General features: G+C 50.1%; 1 protein-coding gene across 1 annotated transcript in view; it reads left to right on the top strand.

Annotated features, from left to right (window-relative positions):
* The window catches only part of SDHA (succinate dehydrogenase complex flavoprotein subunit A), a 473,685-nt gene extending 462,107 nt beyond the window's left edge, over positions 1-11,578 (top strand). Inside the window, exon 15 of the mRNA XM_069612357.1 lies at positions 10,096-11,578. Coding sequence (XP_069468458.1) covers positions 10,096-10,182 — 87 coding nt within the window. The 3' untranslated portion in view covers positions 10,183-11,578. The remainder of the gene's footprint in view (positions 1-10,095) is intronic.
* The last annotated feature ends 4,480 nt before the right edge of the window (positions 11,579-16,058 follow it).

The following is a 16,058-nucleotide window of genomic DNA, read 5'->3' as shown; positions in this document are numbered from 1 at the left end:
ACGGTCGTCGATGACTGAGGAGAATCTGCTGGTGGGTTTCCCGCCACCCGAATCCAACAAAGACGCTGACGAAGTGAAGAGCTCAAGTCCAGCCCCTGTCGGGTCTTAATCGCCGAAGCTATCTTGCCGTGCGCTGCTGGGACTACATCCATAATCGAGTCATCTTTGTGGCACCAAACTCTTTGCATCAAGGTGTACCGCACACCTCGTCTTCACAGGACTTCCAGGATCGATTGTTGAAAAACACTGCGAAGGTCGAAGCTGCAGTCTCAACGCAAGTGCTCCTCTTCGAGGAATCTCGACGCCCTGGGCTCCTGCTTTAAAGGGAGTCCACTCTCAAGGGATCTGCCGACGAACTGTCGAAGAAACTCTTCTAACTCGGGCACATTGGGCTAGTTGAACATTTTAACCAGGAAACAAGACTATTTAAACATTAATGGACTGGGCTTGTTGATACCCTTTATTACAGGTTGCCCAGGTGGGGGGGGGTCAGGGGGGGATCCTCACTTAGAACTGTACCTTGTGTGAAAAAAAGGTGAAAAACATTCTGCCATTGTTTAACCTAACTTGCCTTCCTTCCCATGATCTATGCTGATATACATTGCTGCTTGGTTTGTATCTTATCTTATAACTATCAGCAGTTGATGCATTTTAAAGGAGTCTGAAGCGAAGTGTGGTACCACATAGTGGTTATATTTGCCATATTATAATTGCCATAGTCAAGGTTTGTTATTAATTGATGTATATATCTTGAAGCTTATTTTCGAGGGGATTGGGTCCTCCGACGTATTCCATATCTATGACATGTAATCACCACAGCTGTGCTGCTTCGGAAACTTTTTCGGCGTCTGCGTCCTGCGTCGATGACGTCGATGCGCCGTCGTCGAGGACCTCCTCCGACGTCCGACGTCATCCGATGTGATAAGTAGGACGCACGACACCCATAGCCTCAGTTCCGTTTTTTCCGCGAACGTGTTGCTTCGTGTTTCTCGGTTCTAAGCCTCGACTCTTTGGAGTTCTGTTCTTTCTGGTTCTTCGAACCTGTTCGTTTGTGAATTTCCTTCGGCGATGTCTTCCACTTCGTCTTCAACCCCGCGTCCGGGCTTTAAGAAGTGCGGGGAGTGTGGGTCCAAGATGTCGGTGACTGACTCGCACGACGCCTGCCTCTGGTGCCTCGGGGAGGCCCACGACACGGATGACTGTATCGACTGCCAGTCGCTCACGTCCAAAGCCTTACGCGAACGTAAGAAGAAGTTGTCGGTAGGTCGGGTGTCCAAGCCCCGGAAGTCGAAGTCGGCGGGGCTTTCGACGGATGATTCGAGGGGTGATTCTCCGCGTCATCGTCGGAAGTCTCGTCGGTCTTCTTCTAGGAGTGGGTCTCGCCACTCCTCAGCCTCTTCGAGGCATTCTCGGAAGCGCCGTCACCGGTCGCCTTCCAGGTCCTCTTCCGAGGATTCTGCACGGCCAGTTGGTTACCCCACCAGCCGTGCGACGCCGGAGGAATGGGCTTCCTTCGGGAAGAAAATGTTGGCGATTCTTGAGTCGCAGGGTACTCTGCCGTCCGCGCCCCCGAGTGGGGTCGGCCGTGTGAGGTCGAGAGACGCCGCTCGCAAGAGTGGTCGGCACGAGTCACGGGAGCGGTCCCGTTCGGACAAGGAGGCTCGTTCTCGCCGTACCCGTTCCAGGTCCCGGTCCTCGACGCGTTCGAGACCGTGTGCTCCTGTGAAGTCTTCGAGGAAGACATCGACGTCTGAGGCGTCGAGGGCGTCGACAGGCTTTCTCGAGGCTCCGGCTTCGAGGACGTCGTCGAAGCCGTCGACGATCAGGTCGTCGAGGGACACGCACGGGGCTCCGGCTTCGAGGGCTGTGTCGACGCCGCCGATACTGGAGGCGCTTCATCTGACGTCGACGCCGATTTCCTCGACGTCGACGCCGATCCTCTCGGCGCCGTTGCCGGTTTTCTCGGCGTCGGCGCCGATTCGCTCGACGCCATCGACGCCTTTCGTGTCGGAGGTGCCCCGTGTCACGGGTATACCCCCTAGGAAGGCTCTGGTTAAGAGCAAGCACTCTCGGGTGCCTTTTCGCCACCTGGAATATATTTCGGAGGCGGATGAGGATTCTGATGGCCTGGTTCCTAGTCAGGTGCCAGATGAAATTGTCTCGGGCCATAGTCAGTTTGACGAATTGAGGCAGTCACTGCATGATGCCAGTGGACTGGACACCTCTCCGGAGGTGGAATTTTGTAGGCCTGAGCCTGGCTCCCATGCCGATTCCTCGTACCGGCGCCTTATGGCTAGGGTGTCTGAGTATCTGGGATGGTCTGCTCCCCCAGGGGAGTTTGTGCAGGATGATCTGACGGACATCCTTGATGTTGGTCCCCCAACTGACCCGGTACTGCCGTTCCATATGGCTTTACAGAGAAGGGTGGCGGCGGCTTGGACTGCTCCGGAGAGTCTCCCGGCGGTGGGCAGATCCTTGTCGCGTAAATACCGTCCAGCCAGTAGCGACCCCTGCTACTTGACCAGGCACCCCACTCCGGAAAGTTTGGTGGTGCAGGCGGCCACGGCCCCGGCAAAGCAGGCGTCGTACCCTACCATCCCTCCTGATGGGGACGACAAACGTTTTGATGGCTGGGCGAAGAAAGTGTTTTCTTCTGGTGGTATGGCGCTTCAGGCGGCCAACTCCATTTGTGCCTTGTCACGTTTCACGCACACTCTGTGGAACTGTGTTGCGTTAGCGGCTGAACATATTCCCGAAGGGGATGAACGGGATGGTTTCCTTGCTATGGTCCAGGATGGTAAGGATGCCATGTGTGAGTCCGTTCAGTCGGGTCTGGACTTGGCTGAATGCGTCAGTAGGTCCATGGCGGCGAGCACCGTGATGCGCAGGTTTGCGTGGTTGCGGAAGTCGGGGTTTGCTCCTGATGTGCAGTCCCGGCTCCTCAACATGCCCTTTGATGGTGAACACCTTTTTGGCAGCAAGGCTGACGAGAGCCTTGAGAGGTTGCAGACCTCAAAAGCTGCAGCGAAGTCGTTGGGCGCTGCAGTTCGCCAACCTCCGCCTTTTCGTCCTAGGGGACAGCAGTGGAGGGGTGGTTCCTTTCGCTATTACTCATCCTTCAGTAAAGCGAGAGGAGCTGGCAGTCAAAGAGGCCAACGCAGGGGTACCAGAGGTGGACGACAGGGTACCCGTGGTGCCAAGGCCGCTCGGGCAGTTGCCTCTTTGCCCTCAGGTAACGCCGCAGCCGCTCCCACTCAGTCGTGAGGCCATGTCCCATGGTTCGCCGGTTGGGGGAAGGCTGGCGCAGCATCTTGTAGAGTGGCAAGCCATTACTTCAGATGTGTGGGTTCTGGAGATCATAACCCACGGCTACTGTCTTCCTTTTCGGCACAGGCCTCGCGACAATCCACCGGGGAACCTCTCTTTGCAGAGTCCGGATTCGCTCCTTGCGCAGGAAATTCAAGCCCTGCTGGAGAAAGGCGCCGTAGACGTGAATCCCTCCTTGCCTGAGATGCGCTGCCACCACCACCATGAGCTTGGTGAAAACCCTCGGGGCGGAGGTCAATCCGAACGGCAGGATCTGCATCCTGCATTCTTCTGGTGCCAGAGGCTCGCCTGCGGATGAGATCTTTGCAGTGGGCACTCAAGACGCAATGGTCGCAGTCCTCCGGCAGGATGTCGGACTCGATTCAGGTGCCGTCCTCGGTCGCCCGGGACCTTCTGTGGTGGGCCGTCGAAGGCAACTTGATGAAGGGGGGCTCCATTTTGGCTTCCCTGGCCGGAGGTGACGATCGTGACGGATGCATCCCTCACGGGATGGGGAGCTCATGCCAACGGGCTGACAGTCAGCGGTTGTTGGTCTCCGTCGGAGTCCAGACTCCATATCAATCTGTTGGAGCTGAGGGCCGTCAGGCTAGCCCTGAAGGCTTTTCTGCCGTCTGTGCGAGGGAAGAATGTCCTGAAGAATGCCATAGAACTGGTGCCTGTAGCGGAGAGGAACAAGGGATGGTATTCCCCTTATTTTTTGGTTTCGAAGAAAGACGGGGGATTGAGACCCATCATGGACTTGCGCGGTTTGAACAAACTCCTCAGGAAGCACAAGTTCAAGATGGTTACTCTCTCTCAAGTCCTCCAGGCCCTTCAGCTTCAGGACTGGTTGGTGTCACTCGACCTCAAGGATGCTTACTTCCATGTGCCGATCCATCCCAAGCACAAGAAGTACCTGAGGTTCGCGGTTGGCGACTCGCACTTTCAGTTTCGGGTCCTGCCGTTCGGATTGACCTCCGCCCCGAGGGTTTTCACCAAGCTCATGGTGGTGGTGGCAGCGCATCTCAGGCAAGGAGGGATTCACGTCTACCCCTACCTGGACGATTGGTTGATCAGGGGGAGCTCTCCCGAGCAAGTTCTGGATCATCTATCGATCACCTGTCGCTCCCTTCACAGGCTGGGCTTCTCCCTCAATTTAAAGAAGTCCCATTTGACACCAACACAGCGGCTCCAGTACATCGGAGCAGTGCTCGACACTTCCCTGGGGCAGTGTTTTCCTCCCCAGGTGAGGGCTCTTCACATTCGGCAGATGGTGCACAAGTTTCAGCATGCCCAGACGCTCCCAGCGTTTGAGTTCTTGAGGTTGCTCGGCCTCATGGCATCCTGCATTCTTCTGGTGCCAGAGGCTCGCCTGCGGATGAGATCTTTGCAGTGGGCACTCAAGACGCAATGGTCGCAGTCCTCCGGCAGGATGTCGGACTCGATTCAGGTGCCGTCCTCGGTCGCCCGGGACCTTCTGTGGTGGGCCGTCGAAGGCAACTTGATGAAGGGGGGCTCCATTTTGGCTTCCCTGGCCGGAGGTGACGATCGTGACGGATGCATCCCTCACGGGATGGGGAGCTCATGCCAACGGGCTGACAGTCAGCGGTTGTTGGTCTCCGTCGGAGTCCAGACTCCATATCAATCTGTTGGAGCTGAGGGCCGTCAGGCTAGCCCTGAAGGCTTTTCTGCCGTCTGTGCGAGGGAAGAATGTCCTGATCCTGACGGACAACACAGTGGCCATGCACTACCTCAACAAAAAGGGGGGGGCAGGGTCACTTCCTCTGTGCAGAGAGGCGATGCAGCTCGAGTTCTGGGCCATCCAGCAGGAAGTTTCGATCTCGGCAGTTCATCTGGCCGGAGCCGAAAACGTGACGGCGGACGCTCTGAGCAGGCAGAGCGCGATCTCTCACGAGTGGGAGTTGGCTCAGGAGATTCTCCTGGAGATCTTCGCCCTTTGGGGGACCCCTCAAGTGGATCTCTTCGCCTCCAGTGTCAACCGGAAGTGCGAAAGGTTTTGCTCGCGGGAATTTCCTCCAGAAGGAGCCTTAGGAGACGCGTTCGTGGTGGAGTGGTCATTCCCGCTGCTGTACGCGTTTCCTCCAGTCCCCGTCATCCCGCAAGTGCTGCGGAGGTTACGGAAGTTCGGTTCTCGGATGATCCTCATTGCCCCGGCGTGGGCTCGGAGGACGTGGTACCCGGACCTTCTCGACTTATCCATCTGCCCTCCACGTCGTCTTCCCTACCGAGACGATCTGCTCTCACGGGAGGGGGGTCAGGTTCTCCATCCAGAGGTCAGATCCCTCAACCTTCACGCTTGGCTTCTGAAAGGTTGAGGTATAAGGATTGGGACCTCCCTGAGGACGTGATGGAGGTGTTGCTTTCGGCCCGAAGGCCGGCAACAAAGTCTCTGTACCGTTGCCGTTGGCGTAAGTTCTGCGACTGGTGCAGAGTTCAGAATGTGGATCCTTTTGCATGTGACATCCCCATGGTTCTGTCCTTTTTACTTTCTTTGGCCCACAGGGGCTTGCAAGTGGGTACCGTTAAGGGTTACCTGGCGGCGCTGTCCATCTTTAAGCGCTCGTCTGAAGAGTGTTCTTACTTTAAAATCCCTTTGATTTCACAGTTCCTGAAAGGGCTCACTAATGTGTTCCCTCCGTCACCTTTCCTGGTGCCCGGTTGGGATTTGAACCTGGTTCTTAAGTTTCTTATGGGTGCTCCGTTTGAGCCTTTACATTCTTGCCCTTTGAGGCTGTTAACTCTGAAAACTGTGTTTTTAGTTGCGGTTACTTCCGCTCGCAGAGTGAGTGAGTTACAGGCACTTTCAGTTAAGCCTCCCTTCACTGTATTTCACAAGGACAGGGTTGTCCTTAGAGTTCGTCCTTCGTTCCTTCCGAAGGTAGTGACGGAATTTCATTTGGCCCAGAAGGTTGTTCTTCCGGCATTCTATCCTCCTCCGCATCCTGGTAAGGAAGAGGAGAGGCTCCATAGGCTTGATCCTAGGAGAGCTTTAAGCTTTTATGTTTCACGCATGTCCCGGGTCAGAGTGGATGATCAACTCTTTATTGGTTACGCTGGAAAGCGTTTGGGGCAAGCTGTGACGAAACAGACTTTGTCTTGCTGGATTATTTTGGCCATCTCGGAGTGCTACCGTTTGGCGGGTAAGGACCCACCGGCTGGCTTGCGGGCCCATTCTACCAGGGGTATGGCTGCGTCTACTGCCCTGCAGAGGGGTGTTCCTATTCGCAACATCTGTGATGCAGCCACCTGGGCTTCAGTACATACATTTGTACGTCACTATTCCCTTGATTCCATCCGAGCACAGGATCTGGCCTTTGGCAAGGCGGTCCTTTGCTCTGCTATTTGATTGGCTATTCTACATTTTGATTCTAAATTCTTTCCCTCCTCCTTGCTTTGGTACTGCTTTGGGAGTCTGTCATAGATATGGAATACGTCGGAGGACCCAATCCCCTCGAAGAACAAGTTACTTTCTTACCTGGTAACGTTCTTTCGATGGGATGGTCCGACGACGTATTCCATATCGCTCCCGCCCGGCTTTCTCCGCTGCAGAATTTCTTTTGCGATTGCAGCTTACGTTCCGCAAGGCTTTGTGTCTGACTGGCAGTTGACTTATGTCACACGTTCTGGGGGAAAAAACTACAACTGAGGCTATGGGCGTCGTGCGTCCTACTTATCACATCGGATGACGTCGGACGTCGGAGGAGGTCCTCGACGACGGCGCATCGACGCAGGACGCAGACGCCGAAAAAGTTTCCGAAGCAGCACAGCTGTGGTGATTACATGTCATAGATATGGAATACGTCGTCGGACCATCCCATCGAAAGAACGTTACCAGGTAAGAAAGTAACTTGTTCTTTTATAAAGAACTTTGTTAGCACATACGTGTGTGGCCATTCCTTTGTGGGGGCTTGGGGACTACACTGTACTTAAGAACCAGCCTGCATCATCTCCTGAGAGCTTAAGCTTTGGTTGCTCTTCCATTGCTACCACAATAGAGAACCTTGGCTGAGGTGCTCTGTGCTTCTACTCTGCCATATAGAGGGCAGAAGTACAAATAACACCATTCATTCTTTACACCTTCTTTGGAATATCCTGACCTGGCAATACAATATGGCGAAAGAACAAGCAAGAATGGCCTGTCGCACACCTCATTAAGTAGCCATATGTGGTAAATCCGAATGTGCACACTAAAAAGAATGCAAACATGGTACAAATGTATCTGCTGCCAACAGGTTGTCTTTAGGCACATATAAAAGCAGCAAAAAATCCTCTGTGTAAAAAGCTATGGCGATACAAAAGTATCCCTATTGCAGTGCTTTGAAAGATGCGGTCTGCAATGTTAAATAAAAAGTAACAAGTCAAAGAGCAAGAAAGACTGATCAGTTTCCCCATAACAATGAGAAAATGACCAGGAGAGTGAAGGTGAAGGTGAAGGTGAAGGCTTTACTTCTCTTCAAAAACTCAGAACCGATTAAAAAACAAAGCAAAAAGAAAGAGGTCCATAGAAACTATGGAAGGAACGTTTCAAAAAGAGAAATCTTTCCTAACACTTTACATATTCAATCTGTGGCCTTATATGGCCATGACCTTTGTGAGACTCGGACCATGCAGCTGTGAACATTTGATCTCTGCATTCCTATCAGAGTCCACACTTCTGTGTTTTCCCAGGACGGCTTGAATGGGGTGTTCACCAATGATGGTGCGGCTGCTAAAGATTTGAAGGTTGCAATGAATCTGATGGGGAGCTGAATGCACATTCAGCTTCCAAAGTGATCCAATGTCGGGTTTATTGCACCCTCTCCTTTGACGATCATTGAGACGTGTCTCTAAGCAACTGGAAGGAAATGCACCTGTGGAACAGAGGAGGCTCCCCTACAGCATCTGTCCTGTACCAGAAACCCTAGACAAAGTGCTGTTGCCGTCTGTGAAATGCAAACTCCATGCCACCAGAGGGAGCCAAAACAGTGCTACCTGTCTCAGACCCGGTTGCATTAACTCCCTGAATGCTTACCTTACTCACTTTGTGGTTCATCTTCTCACTGGAGAACCGCGCACACTAAATGACTGGAAGTGGGTAGGATCTGTGACCTGCAGCTGCTAAACAGACATGACCTGCTGCAACACAGAACCCAACCCTTAACTTCTTTGAACTGATATAACTCTGCTTGACTCTCTTGGCTACTTTGATTGCACTCTCGGCTAGTGAGTTAGCTGAAATGCAGTCCAGCATCGTCTTCCAGGGGCCTTTGGTCGCCCTCCATACGCAGGGCTTATTCGCTTGCAAACCTGGAACCTTCCTAATTGCACTTCAACTCTCTCTCCCTAAACACCTTCCCTCTCGAGCTCTTCGCTCATCTACCTCAAACTCCCTCAGATTCAGTCGCTTCTCCAAGCAACCAGTTGGTGGTAGATCTTTCTTCAGCTGGTGACTCCCTCTGGAATAGACTCCCTGCCTCCCTGAAATTTGAGGAGAATCATCTTCCATTCCGGAAGCACCTCAAAACCCTTCTCTTTGCTTCTGCTTCTTCTCCTCCTCTCCCTTCCTGACTGACACTGAATTTGCAATGGTTACCTGGCCACCCTCTGATCTCGGGCCCAGTTCCCTTCTCCTGCCAGTCGCACTCCTTGATTGCCTTCCCGGCTTCCCCCGCACTTGGGGACTGATTCTGTATCCCTACAGTCCCACCACTAGCACTTGACACCTGATAGCTGCACTTATCCTTGTACTTGCCACCTGTGGGCCGTACTTTTACTTACTATTTATCTTTATTTATTTATTTTGTTTGGTTCTTATCCCATGTACTGCACTGTCCTCTCTAACTGCTCCCTCGCACTTCTCCTCTTTCCCCTTCCGGTGCACTTGTGCACAATCTGAATGACACCTGGCCTAGTAGGATCATTCTGTCCTCACTTGTTCCCCCTCCCCTGCCTCGTCGCGCCTTGAAACACTTGTGTATAGGCGCGTTATACATGCCATATCATATCACTTGGAAACTTTGACAGTTCCTTTTCTTCATAACCTTGAGGCTTTTCCATTGTCTTTCGCCCGTTCGTTAACCATGAAAGCAAGCAATTCTTTTTTTAATCCATGACCTTTGGAGACTCCACTTTCCCTTGACCACAAAGCTTATTTTTACAATGTTGGATAATGTTGACTTGTCCCCCTTTTTTATATGCTACATTTTCGTCTCTACATCTTGTGTGCGGTATTGCCGTTCCCTTATTGTGCTGCTATTTTGTGTTGGTCTGTATGTTTTCAGCACCCTTGACTGCTCTAGTATGTTTACTTTTGGTGCAGTGTAACAGAGGAGAAGCCCTGAACCCAAGCTGTGGATTTACCGATTGCTGCTGTGTATATAGGGCTTTGGGAAATTCTCTTAATGCAGTGCTCTGGGCTCTGAAACCTTTTGCCTTCATGTGCTGTGTTAGAAAACCCCAAATAAATGAGTGTTACACTAAAGGACCTTTCTGGTGTTAAATAATTCAGAAGGCAGTAGTCTGTTCAAAACGTGTTTCTGGTGTCGTTTATCGCCTACACTTTTCATGGCAGATCGACCATAACTGTTGTTTTGTCTCATTTGAAAACTGGATTTTCCGTCTTTTTAAACTGAGGGATTAGAGCACTTCATGTATTAAGAATAGTCCTCCTGGGCTCCCAGGTTTGCACACAGTGATTAGCATGAGAAACTGGGTTCATTTCTATAGATGTCACAGGCTGTTGTCTGCTTGTTACCACTGAGATTGATGTATTTTTTTGTATTCCTGCAGGTTTCGTTGAAATACAGACCAGTCATTGATGTCACTTTAAATGAAGACGAGTGTGCCACGGTTCCACCTGCTATCCGCTCCTACTAGGCGCAAATCTTGCACATTTCCCCCATTTGTTTCTGTGTAGCTCCATTTCGCAAATACAGTTTGCGTGTTGACATGCGATTGTAACAAATGTTTATATTTGAGTAATAAAATAAGTAAAGGCTTTTCTAGTGAAAGTTGATATTCACTGAGCCAGTTGTAGCCAAAAATGTCTGACAACCTCGCAGCTTCCTTGTATCGCTAGAACTGGCTAGTTTATGTTCATGCACTTTAATCTTGGTGTTCCTCATGTAAAGAAATTATCTGTAACAAAATTAAGAATATGGCTGTCCCAAAATCCACCTGTACATTTTGAGTCGCTTGCTAAAAGAGGGCTTTTTAATATTTTGCTAAAACCTTTCAAAAATATTTTTAAAAACGTGCAAAACCTATTAGGTTGTTTTCGGCCACTTTACAAGCATTATATTAATAGTTTTTCAAGCTGAACTCTAATGGTCTAACAGCACAGCACTGAGGCTTGCTTGGAAAGTGCCATCATAGCCCCCACACCTTAGTCTGTGGAAGAAAGGGTGAAGTGGGGGCAGGCTTTAATAGACGTGAAAGATCTGTCCAGATAAGAGTGGCTGGGGAAGATTAGGACATGTTAACGGGAATGAGCGTGTAACTGTGGGGCCGACTCTAGTGCTTTAAAGGAGAACTGGAAAAGTCGCTTCATGATCGGCTTCAGTTGTGCTCCAGAGTGCCCATGTGGTGTGGGGGGCATGTTTTTCTTTTTTGGTGGTGGGCGGGGTGGGAAGGGTAACCATAACCTGTCAGACTGCAGACAAAGATTTGGACTTGTCCACCAGCTGAGGTGACAGAGCGCAGACTAGACTAAAAGGGGAAGAGGTAAAAAGAGTGTGGGTTGGCCCTCAGAGTGCCATACCTGCACAGGCATGAACTCGGGCTCCCAGTGTGATTTGGCAGGGAATGGGGCCAATGCCTGTGTGGTAAAGGTTTAGATCAAAGAATCCCAAAAATATCCAAATTGGATTTGGGAGCCAGTTCCAAAATCTATGAAAAGACATGCACTTGGGGCATGTGGGATCCTGTTGATAAGCGGGCTTAAAATTGTGACCATTTCTAGGAAGAACGAAAAAACGTGACCCAGGCCTCATTGTGCTCAGCTTGATTTGGTCCAGGATGACTTGTCACACAATGAGCATTTGAACCTTCAGTCGGCATTTGGACTCTTTACACCCCCTGTCCCTTATCAGACGAACGCCATGAAGAGAGCCGGTGAGAATATGCAGCGAGGTCTTACATTTGTAGAGTTCTGTAGCTTGGAGCAACTTGACAGGCCATTGGCAGGGATTATTCTTGGTGTAAGAGGGAACCAAATTACTAGCAGCACAGCGATCAAAACAAGCTCAAATAAAGTGTTATTTATCAAGTTGAACTCAATGTTTTCAGACTTTTTTTTATCAATGTTAAGATGAGAGCGCTGAACTGGCTCAGTGAGTCTCCCCCTGCTACTTTTTATGTTCAACCCCCACGGTTCACCAACCACCTCCTAGTGTTTCCCGATCCCGAGCCTTTCTGGCTATGTGAGTGCATTTAAAAAAAAAAAAAAAAAATTTATTAGTTTATTCAAACAATACAAACCAAACTTTCAGTGCACGAAATAACATTTCAATTATACATTGCTTAATTATGTTCACTGCTTCCCTTATCCCACCCCCCATTTTGAGCCTATTACTTCTCACTTTCCATTCCTGCATCTTGTGGTAGGGTATCTCCTTCTGTTGACTCTGCTGGGTCTTGCATTGACCCAAACAACTCTGCTACTAATAATTTCCAGGCCATCAGGGTCTTCGTCTCCTCCTACCCCCCCCGTACTGCTCGCTTCTTGCCACACCAGGGTTTCTGCCTCCGCCCATTTCTGCAAATCCTTCCACCATACCTCTAATCTGAGTTTGTGACATGTCTTCCACCCCATCGAGATTCTCCTCTTTGCAAGCGCATATGCCAGGTCCTTTAGTTTGCTCACATGCTTGAGTTTCCGTGGTCTAGGGAACCCCCCCAACAAGCAGGCCCACACTGTATCAACCACCATCTTAACCCCTCTTTCTGCTAGTTTATGTGCCACTTCGCCCCAGAAGCACTCGATAACCGGGCATGACCAAAACATATGCACCTTACCTGCATTCTCTTCATCACATTTAGGACATGCTTGCTGTCCTGCATTCTTAAACCTAGATATCCTCTCGGGTGTCAGATACGCCCTGTGCGTAACATATAGTTGCATCTGCTGTAGTCTTGCATTCTTCGACACCTTCTTATGATACCCTTGGACTCGCTCCCACATTCAGTCATCCATCAGGGCTCCCACTTCTGCTTCCCAGTCTTGTCTCAACCGTATTACCTCCTTTCCTACTTTAGACATCATCATCATCTCGTATATACTAGATGTATCGTGTTCCCCCCCCTCTGCTATGTCATATATTAGATCTATGGCAGCATCTGGTTCTTCCTCCAGTACCATTTCAGGCCATGTTCTCTTAATTTTCCGCACCATTCTGTGGTGCGTGATATACTGGCCTGTATTTTGCCGGTTTCCTCCCCCAACACCTCAAAGTCCATGATAGTCCCCTCTCTCCAAATATCTCCCATTGTTGCTATCCCAACTGGTTCCCAGTGGTTTCTAATTATCATCCTTAATTGCTTTTCCCCACCTGTCAGCGCAACTAGCGGTACCTGCAGGGAACACGGGAATGGGTTCTCCATCATCTGGCATGCCCTGCATGCCCTGCGCCACATCTTCCACCCAAGTACCATCATCTTTGGACGCCCCTCCATTTCCGCCTTGGGCAGCCTCATAATCTCTCGTGAATAAAATGGGGCACAATCTTGTCTGAACAACCTGGACTCAGAGGTCACCTCCTCAGAGCCATTTAGCAAAATATTGGCGTTGGCTTGCTATGTGATAAACCTCATAGTTAGGCAGTTTTATACCCCCTCTCTCGTGGAAATTCTGTAGCTTCCAGAGGGCCACTCTGTTCCGCGTACCATGCCACAGGAAATCCCTGCACATACTGTCCAATCTAATGAAGAATTTCTTTGGTATCAAGTGCGGTATGTTCCCAAAATAGTGCAGAAGCCTAGGTAGGACCACCATTTTCAACATTGCCACACGTCCCATCATTGCTAAGGGTAGCTTCACCCAGAATCTCATGCATTTTTCGATTTTCTTAATGGCTACCTCTGTGTTACACTTATGCTCCTCTTCCACCGTGTGGTATATATCTATCCCCAGATAGCGGAACATACTAACCTCCCAAGGTATCTGTAACACCAGTAACTGTTTCAATAGGATCCCTTTGTATCCACCCAATGGGAACATACTAGATTTCTGAGGTTTCACCGATATACCAGACAGCCCCGCATATCTTTCCATAACCTCCAATATGTATTGGAGGTTTTCTTCCGGGTGTCGCAGGTACAACATGTCATCCGCGTATAGGGAGACCAGATGTCGCTCTCCCCCCACGGCAATGCCTATCGTATCATATCGTTGCCTCAAGTATATCGCTAAGGGTACCAGGGCCAATATATAGAGCATAGGAGACCAAGGACATCCTTGTCCGGTACCCCTGCGGAGTTGCCATCTTTCCGATATCACCTTTCCTGTTTTAACTCTGGCCAGCGGTTCACTATACAACATTTTTCGCCCACCGTAAATATCCAGGTCCCATCCCATAGCTTGCCAAGACCGCCAGCAGCCATGGCCATTTAAACGAGTCGAAGGCCTTTATTGCGTCCAGTGACACAATTGCCAAATCGCCTTTGTTCTCGTTTCCATACTCAATCACTCGATGGAGTCGTCTGTGGTTATTAGATATGTTCCTGTTCGGGACATAGCCTGTTTAGTCAGGATGTATTAATTTGCCAATAACCCTGCTCAGTCTGTTTGCCAAAACGGCCGTTAGTATTTTGCTATCTTGATTTAACATTGACAGGGGTCTATATGAACCACAGCTATGCCCCGGCTTGTTAGGTTTGGGAAGCGGTATTATAATCGCTTCTCTAAGTGACTCTGGCAGTTTGCCTAGCTCATATGCCTCATTCAACATTTCTAACAGTGGGGGGAGCACCTCTCCTTTAAATACTTTATAGAATTCACTTGGGAGTCCATCAGCCACGGAGTCTTACTAGTGGGCAGCTGTCTCACCACCTCTTCTAACTCTTCTAAGGTAATTGGGGCATCCAGCTCCTTTTTTTCTTCAGCACTGATCTGCGGCAATCCTATATCCTCCAGTGTTTCTAATATCCTTGTATTATCACTCCCCCCATCATCTCCATATAATAGCCTGTAATGGTCTGCAAATTCTTGGTTAACTTCCTCTTGGGTATCAACCTTACTACCATCCTCCCTTATTGTTCTGATTATGGGTCTGGGGGTTTCACTTTTATATAGCCATGCCAAGATCCTTCCTGGTTTATTCCCTCCCGCATGTTGTCTCTCTACATATTTTTTGTAATCAAGATTGCACAGTCTATCCCAGTGCCCAGCACATTTCTGTTACAGACTGAGTATCAGTTCAATGTCTTCCTTGGTATTATTTTCTCCTCTCAATGCCCTTTCCAATTCTCCCTCTGTTTCCCGTAGGTCAGCCAGGATCCCTCCTTGAAATCCTTTAGATTTTGCTATAGCTGCCCCTCTCACCACAACTTTGAAGGCTTCCCACAATGTGCCCGCCGAGTCAACACTGCCAGTATTCATCTCAAAGTAGTTAACAATCTCCTCCCTTATATCCTCCCTAAAGACGGGGTCTCTCAGCGCCTCTGCTCTTAGGCGCCATGTCGGAATCCTCGCTCTCGGGGGTCGATATTGCCATCCGAGGATCAAGGGAGAATGGTCCGAAAGGACTCTTGCTTTGTATTCTGCTTGTGCAATCTGTCAGCACGTCTGGTGTGACAAAGACATAGTCCAACCTTGTATGTAACTGCTGCGGGGCAGAGTAATGCGAATATTGCCGCTTATGGGAGTGTAATGTCCTCCACGAATCTCCAAACCCAAAATCATTCAGCAGTGTCTGCAACGCTTTAGTGGCTGGAGAAGGTCTATCCATTTTCCCATCTGATCTATCAACCCTGGGGTTTAGTACGCAATTTAAGTTCCTCCCCACCCCCCAATCACCGCACTCCCCACACACCTGCTGAAGTTGTTACACAGTGTTCTAAAATATGCCGCTGTTTTGATTTGGGGCATACGTATTTACAACACTTATCTCTCTATTTTTCACCAATCCCCTCAGTATGACCATCCTCCCGTCCGTCTCAGCTATCGTCTGTACCAGCTGAAACGGGACATGTGGCGCCACCCAGGTTAGTACTCCCCTAGCATAGGCCGAATACGGTGCACCCACCACAGTTCCCTTCCATTTCTTCCTAATCATTTCCATCTTATCCCGCGTCAGATGAGTCTCTTGCAACAGGGCTATATCTATCTTTGTCTGCACAGGTATAACATAACCTTGTTCCTTTTTAAATAGCTATTGAGCCCCCTAACGTTCCAAGTAATTATTTTAAGGTCCCCCATGGCCTATTAGAATCCCCCTTCTCCTACCATCAGTGCAGGTCATGACAAAGTTTGTTCCCCCTTTGTATAGGTTTGTTTCCCAACTTAACATCCCCTTAACTAAAAACACATCAAACCCCCAACCCCTTTCCCTCCCACCTCCCTTCCCTGCCCCAACAATTCCCACCCCAACTGTTGCACACTCCCCAACTCTCCCACCCCCCCTCACTCCCTCCTTGCCCAAACTTGTCCCACACCCCCAACTTCTGCCCAGCTCCATCCCTGGATCTCAGGCACACCCGCATCTAGCCCCTTTCTGGCAGTTGCCTTACTTACGGCTCAGCAGGGAGATATCGCC

Source organism: Ambystoma mexicanum, chromosome 5p, assembly GCF_040938575.1.
Source record: "Ambystoma mexicanum isolate Mex_15411 chromosome 5p, UKY_AmexF1_1, whole genome shotgun sequence".
Taxonomy (NCBI): Eukaryota; Metazoa; Chordata; class Amphibia; order Caudata; family Ambystomatidae; genus Ambystoma; species Ambystoma mexicanum.
Note: the sequence above shows the minus strand (reverse complement) of the source record. Positions and strands in the feature narration are given on the sequence as shown.